This window comes from Chenopodium quinoa, unplaced genomic scaffold, assembly GCF_001683475.1.
Source record: "Chenopodium quinoa cultivar QQ74 unplaced genomic scaffold, ASM168347v1, whole genome shotgun sequence".
NCBI lineage: Eukaryota > Viridiplantae > Streptophyta > Magnoliopsida > Caryophyllales > Amaranthaceae > Chenopodium > Chenopodium quinoa.
This window is the reverse complement of record NW_018744693.1, coordinates 1,181,582-1,189,160: the sequence shown is the minus strand read 5'-3', so window position 1 is coordinate 1,189,160 and position 7,579 is coordinate 1,181,582. Positions and strand designations below refer to the sequence as shown.

Below are 7,579 nucleotides of genomic sequence, written 5' to 3'. Positions count from 1 at the left end.
ATACTAGATTACCTGCTGGGATTGCCTCTTTCGTCAAAACCCAAAATTATTTAGTTTTCAGGCCGGGATTCGCCAACTCCGTATCCATGCGTCAAGGCGTGGTTAAATGTTTGGATGATCCTGAGAGTTATTCTGATTTAATTTGGAGTATTGCACATTTATCCTCATATGTAGGATGTTGTTAAAGGTGTGACTTATTTCTGGTCTTTATGTTTAGCACATGCCATGTTGATATGATATCATATGATACCATAATTATAATAATTAACATGACAGTTTCTAAGCGCATTGATTAGCAATATGATAGGGATGACTCTATATGCACCCAATTAATTAGAGATGTCATAATCTACTTTAGCAATATGACAGATATATTACACTTATGAATCATGATTACGATATTCAAAGTATTTAGTACAATTGTGAATAGCTATAGTTACACTCCCTATTAATGTAATTAAGTTGAATCGCACTAATAAATATTTTCATTCTATTATTCCTCCATAGTTCGGAAAACTCTTTAAAATAAAGTAACCCGAGAATTTATAATCGCTTGTGAACACTCCGGCGTTAAGGGAGTACTCCGTCCAAAATGTCCCCGGAGGAAAATGGTAGCCCCGTTTTCCCTTGTTTTCTTGAAGTGTACATTCATTAGCATGGGTAAATTAAGTTGGTTTTCTGCTTACGGAGTATATCCTCTAAAGTAAGATAAGATGATTATCCAAAAAACAGTGGGGTAGCCAGAGAAAATGACAACTAAGATGGCCTACTTTTCCTAAAATGGATAACAGAATAAGTCACAAATGAAAAGATTTGTACGAGTAAAAATAGCGCATATATCTATTTCTTAATTACGAGTCAGCAATAACATCAACTTGATACACTCTTGATTCTTTGAACCAGAAAAAAAGTGCAGGAAAATAGCGCATATATTTACTTTCTGAAAATCACAAGTGCACTTTAACAAACTTGTAACAAATCATAAGAAGAAGAAAAAAATCAATAGGAGCTTTTTGAACACTTGATAAATCTTTGGCACTTGGGTAAAAATCTTTAAAACTCTTTCATTACTTCTATACTTGTACAATACTGTTTTAAGGTTTGCCTTGGTAGCCCCATGGATTGCTGCTCGCCCATTTCCATTGGTCTCTACACATATCGTTTATGTCGTATTTTGCCCTGCAACACGCACATTCAGTACGATCAGCTTAATTACTTGGATGATAATGCTAAGTACACTATAATTCTGTTAGCATGATGAGACCTAGCATAATAAGGGCATATCAGAGTTTTTTTGAGAAACTTACTTCCAGCCTAGTTCTTTTGCTGCTTTCCCGGTTGAGGCATATACTTCAGTGGCATCTCCTGGTCTTCTAGGACACATTTTAATTGGAATTTTCTGAAATTAACATACAAATAGATTGTTGTAAGGCTTGCAGAAAATTGATGAGTATTTGCAAGCTAGGGAGCAGATGAAAACTGAAACAGAATATTACCTTTCCTGAGGCCTTCTCAAATGCCTTAACCATTTCAAGCACAGAAGCACCATGACCTGTTCCCAAGTTAATGGCATCGCAACCTGAAGAATAGATCAAACACGATGTCAAGGGACTAATTCAGGAAGGTTTCAAGGCAACACTTAAGATTAAAATATATTTCATTATAAACTAGGCTTTATAAGTGATCTTGAAGGAACAATGAAAAGGTCACCTATATTCTTTGCAGTAAACAGCTTCCTTAAAGCAGCAACATGACCATCAGCTAAGTCCATCACATGGATGTAATCTCGAATCTGTGAGCAAAGAAGTCCGATTACAACTGATTGGCAAATCTGAATCATATGGCTTAACATAGATCACAGTATTTGAAAACTGACATACCGCTGTACCATCCCTTGTAGGATAGTCAGTACCGTAGACATTGAGCTCAGGCAGTCGCCCAACAGCAACCTGCTGTATGTAAGGCATAAGGTTGTTCGGGATACCCTTGGGATCTTCACCAAGTCTCCCACTCTCATGAGCTCCAACAGGGTTAAAGTACCTCAACAAAATTATGCTCCATTCTTTGTCTGAGGTTGATATGTCCCGGGTAATTTCTTCAAGGAACAGCTACAAATTGCAATACAATCAGCCTAATTCTAAGACATTGATATGTGAAAACACCACGAAATATTCGAGTTAGTACCTTGGTTCGGCCATAAGGATTCATAGCCTTCAATTCAAAATCTTCTACACATGGGATTTCTTTAGGCTGGCCATAAACTGTAGCTGATGATGAAAAGACCAACTACACATCCAAATTTATAATGATCCAAATATCATTATTTGCATTAATGTAGAAAATCATAAGAGCACTCATTTATCATAAGTACTACGTCGTGCTAAACGATCAGGCACGTTGAATCTACGAAGTATTCATCAGCTTATGTACTTCAAGCTTCCAACCATTACTCTACTTCATTTAGAGAAATCCAAAGTTTCCAACCATTACCCAACTAACATACTTCATTTAGAGTAATCCAATTTTAAGAAGACTAATCACCTGTAATTATGCGATCTTATGCACAAAATTAAGTACTGTAATCAACATTACTGCATAGTAAAAATATATAGTGCAACAACCCAATTGCATTTCTTCAATTTCACAATCAATATTAGCCATTTTATATCAAGTCGAACTTGGGAGTTTGAACATATAATTGAATCAATTAGACTAAAATGCTCACCTTCTTACAGTTGTATTTGGCCATAGTTTGGTATAAATTGATTGATCCAATCAAATTATTATCAAAATAGCGGAATGGATGTGCAACACTCTCACCCACAGCCTTTAATCCAGCAAAGTGAATTACAGCATCAAAACTACCATCAAATTGAAAACATACACAAAATTAATTTGCAGAAAAGCAATATGAAATAATTCACAAATCCCAACCAGAAAAAAAAGAGGGAAAAAAAAAAAAAAAAAAAAAAACATTGCTGAACCATGAAGCATAGAATCAGAAAAACCCAGAAAACAACAATAAAAACAAATACAAGTATTAGAATAAGAAATATACTTGTTCTCAGAAAATAGCTTCTCAACATCATCCTTATTTCTGAGATCACCCTGTAATATAAAATAAAACAAAGAAAAACCCAGAAAAATATGAGTCATAATTTGCAGAAAATTGAACCCAAAATGATAAACCCAGAAAAATCAGAACCAATATTTGTAGAATTGAACCAAATATCAAAACCTCAGAAAAATAAATGATAATTTACCAAATGAAATTCAAGGTTTTGGGTTAATTCAGGACCGGCTAATTCTCTGACCCGATTAACAGCTTCTTCAACAGAATTATCGAGATTATCAATAATAACAACCCGAAATCCTTGTTTAAGCAGTACAAGAACACAGTGTGTACCAATGAAACCTGCTCCTCCTGTAACTAGAATGTTTCTTCCTTCAGAACCCATTTTTTTTCTGTGGGAAAATGTGAAAGCAGAGTATGAAAAACAGAGGAAATACAGAGAGAAAATAGGAGAGAGAAAGAGAAACAATTGTTGAGGAAGAAAAAGAAGGGAGAGATTGTGAGAAACTCAAGGAATGCTGACGCTTTTTAAATGTGTGCGTAATGTATGACTAGATAAGAACAAGAGGGTGGATAATGGCATCAAGTATAATTAGTTGTAGAGTTTGTTGTCATAAATTAAAGTTTAGTAAAAGGAGAGTCGTTTTAAACATGAGATCGAATACCGTTTATTCGTTAATATAGTTGTCTTTAATGACAGTTTATGTATTTATATATGGCCGAACATGAACTTATAGTTTCACAAAAATAAATGTATTCTTTGTGTTCAATACGAAGTATAAAGGTTAGCAAGCAAAAAAAAAAAAATCATTTTATCATGTGATTAAATATTCAAATACATTGTGAAAAAAAAATATAAAAAATATTCAAATACGGAGTATGAGTAATTTCTAATTGTTTATATAATTGCCTTTTATGATACTTTGTGACTTTGTACACATACACAACCAAAAAAATTAAATAAAGCTCACATAACAAACCCTTTCAAAAAACCTTTCAAAAAAAAAAAACAAACCCTTTCAAAAAAAAAAAAAAAAAAAAAAAGCTCACATAACAAATATTAAATAGAAGGTGGTGTAAAATGCTTGTTTTTAATTCCAATGTCTAATCTAATTAAAGGGAACATAAAATTAATTATTCCAAAAAAAATTATTAAGAAGCAAATGATCCGTAACTGTCGCATTTAGAGTTGATAAAATGATAAATACAAGTATCTTTCAACAAAGATAAGCATCTCTACTGTATATGGTGTAATAACGTTGTGCTTGTATTATTGTTTTCATTGACCCATTCGACCTTGCTTAATATGGAAGTCGCTAATTAAAAAACATTAGGATAATAGTGATGACGTGATGTTGAATTGTTGATGTTAGATCCAACCTAAGATTGAAAGAAGCACGTCAATTACAAAGTATAATCTAAAGTTGAATTAAAATTAAAATTTGTACAAATTTTTAAATTAATTACTCGTACTAAATAAAACGGTATATTTAATTTCTATGTTTTGACACATAAAATTATTTTGAGTGTGTCTATACTTACTTTGAGTATCCAAGATTTGGCATAAACTGCTAACTATAGTGATCACTACGTTTCAATATACTTATTTTGAAAAATTATAACTCTACTTATTTTGTAAGATAAATTTAGGAAAAATAAATTCAGATAAGTTGTGATAGATAAGGGTTAATCAGGGCTACACCAAGTTCAATTTATAACTAAAATAAGTTCCTAATAAGTTTAGATAAGATTAAATAAGTTTAGATAAATTCGGAAAAATAAAAATCAGGTTAATAGATTGCACCCTTAGTTTGATCTTTTCCAACTTGTTACAAGAATATTCTTTTATTTAAGAGGTATTATTAAAGAATGGACATGTATTGATGCATATCATGTACTTCGAGTATTATGTTTCATATAAGTTCAAAATTTTTATCCATTTGATAATGATTGAAAGACTGAAAGTGATCCATCATTTTTTTCTTACGATAACTAATTATCTTTATTTTGTTTTCGAGTGGTGTGTATAAATGAGGCTATTTTTTTTTCATCATTTAATCTGTTTTGCTCATTTGAATCGATAAAGCTAAAATTAAATAGACAAAATTGAATAAAGGGGGAAAAAAAAAAACATATACTACCTCCGTTACAGGTTATGTGCAACGATTAGACATTTTCCCTCTCTGCTTTATGTCAAATCGTTGTACATAATCTGTAACGGAGGTAGTACATGATACACCTAACTCTAAGTGTATCCGAAAACAACTAAGAATATGTGAAAAATAACAAACCAACAAATCAAATTCATATAGTTCAATCACCCTTTTTAGTGGGATCATTGTTGGATGGGATATCGTAGTTTTATTGGTTTAGAAATTGTTATGATATTGAATTGAGAAATCATATGCTTTTGCTTGGGAATTAATAAACCATGATGAAATTGTACAAAGAGACATTGAAGTTGGAGAAAGAAAAGATGGTTGTTACGTAAATGGTACTTTTTACCTTTCAATTCAAAACCTTGAATTTGTTATGCTATAAATAAAATACTACGTACAATCACATTAATTTTCCGGAGTATTTAAAAAAGCAACAACAAGTTGGCGGGATTTTCTGTTTTTCTGTTAAGTGGGAATATGAACAATTTAGATTATACCCCACATTTTTTTTATTGTTCCTCATTTGCTTAAGCTAAGTGCAAGTTGCAAAATTTATATTTGTATAATTGTATGAGTTGTTCTTTTTTGTTTAAGTTCCCCCGCACCTCGAGCACTTTGGTAGGTAGACACTCTTTTATATGGTGACGACTTTACCATTTGGCGTAAGAAACGTAGATAGATTCGACCCCTTGTCTTGAATAATACCTTATGAAAGGTTTATCTTTTTTGAAAGATAATTTTTTTAATATTTGGTGATGGAATAGGATATGCTTATGCTTATAATAGGTGGATAGTTGTTACAAATCAAAGATCATGATGATAAAAGAGCGTACCAGACATAGGTACTTGAAAATTACACAACTTTAAATGTAAAAGTTGAATTAAATTTTAGATATCTTTGACATGGACTTTATTATCTTAATTGACTTCTATACTAAAATCTTAAAATATTACGGAGTATATAATTTATTTCGACTTTACATATATGAGATTTAGAATTTGATTTTCATAAAAGATAGGAAAATACTTTAATTTTAACAAGTTATAGTTCATTTTAACTTTAAAAAAAAACACTAAAAACATGTCAAATGTATGATTCTTTACTTTTTGTTGAGGATGCATGCTTGTGAGTTGTGACTTTGTGAGAACTTAAGAATTGTCAAAATGTATAGTTTCTTTACTATCTATTGTTAAGCATGCACATATAATTCATTTCGTAGTCTCTTAATTAACCTTTCTTTTGGTGCTTATTTTTGTAAGCAAAGATGAGTATTTATTATATTTACATTGACTGTTTAATGATTTTATTTTATATATTGGTCTTTCAATAGTTTGTTGAAGTGTTCCCATCTAAGACTTGAATTATATATAGTTGGCAAAATTAATCTCTCATTTTTCTGCACGACTAGTGCACATGGTACGTACGGTGGTTGTGAAGAGTGAGGTGTGGTGTTTATATAAGAATCCATTATTATCAAAGTCTAATCGACAACATCTTGTATTCAAGGTATGGTAAGATATGAAGATATAGTTTCATTTTTATTGGATTATTTCTTATATCTTAACATGCTTTGATTGCGTTTATATTATAACTTTATAAGTGTTGTGTTAACCTTGGAGATGATAGTCCATGAATAGACCATGATACATGTTTGATTGTATCGTACCTAACTAGCTAGTGTGAATTCAAGATAGTTTAATTTAAAAGTTTTGACATGGGTACTAATGTACATTTTATTTATTTTTTCTCTTAGTTGTTTGAGTTAAGCTACTTTCAGAAATAGTTGAATTTGATTTCACTAAAATATAGAGGCTTAAAGAAGCCAAATATTACAATGAAACAACTTGGAATCGATCTCAACTAATAAATATATTATGTTCGTTTAATATTTTCAATCAATAATAAACTAGTTTGGTAGATTAAATAAGTTATAAATTCCGTACTTTTAATTAATGAAGTTGAACATAAACATAGATATATTTGTTCTTATAAAATCATGAACAAACTCATTGATATGAAAAACCTTGTTTAACAAACACTCCAACTCATTTTATTTAATATATAAAATGCTAGGATTTACGGTTAGGATTTGATCATTATTATACTTGTGAGATTTTCTAATGCCAAAAATGTAATGTTCATTCGTTATAAAAACTCTATTTAATTATGAAAAACCTTGTCAAAATTAACTCAAGATCTCAAATTCTCATTATGCCTCAATGTGTACATATATAAGCTACAATATATTACTAATTATCTTAGATTTAGGAATAATATCAAATCATATCTTTACATAAAGATAACTAAGGAATCCTAACAATATTCCCTAAATATTATCTTTACATA

General features: G+C 30.8%; 1 protein-coding gene across 1 annotated transcript; it reads right to left on the bottom strand.

The window, feature by feature from the left end:
• Nucleotides 1–816: 816 nt before the first annotated feature.
• LOC110702485 (bifunctional UDP-glucose 4-epimerase and UDP-xylose 4-epimerase 1-like) lies at nt 817–3,670 on the bottom strand. Its single transcript, XM_021880199.1, has 9 exons — nt 3,264–3,670; nt 3,059–3,108; nt 2,726–2,861; nt 2,185–2,286; nt 1,881–2,108; nt 1,711–1,792; nt 1,497–1,579; nt 1,308–1,399; nt 817–1,179 (listed from the first exon to the last, which is right to left on the bottom strand). The coding sequence occupies exons 1-9, from the start codon at nt 3,456–3,458 to the stop codon at nt 1,095–1,097; spliced, it is 1,053 nt and encodes a 350-aa protein (XP_021735891.1). The 5' UTR covers nt 3,459–3,670; the 3' UTR covers nt 817–1,094.
• Between the last annotated feature and the right edge of the window lie 3,909 nt (nt 3,671–7,579).

Bases quoted from the DNA above. Each gene is read 5' to 3' on its own strand.
- LOC110702485 (XM_021880199.1), bottom strand. From the start codon at position 3,458: ATGGGTTCTGAAGGAAGAAACATTCTAGTTACAGGAGGAGCAGGTTTC. The intron at 2,109-2,184 runs GTACTAACTCGA...TGCAATTTGTAG, and splicing joins ATCCTTATGGCCGAACCAAG to CTGTTCCTTGAAGAAATTAC. The intron at 1,580-1,710 runs GTGACCTTTTCA...TCTATTCTTCAG, and splicing joins GTTTACTGCAAAGAATATAG to GTTGCGATGCCATTAACTTG.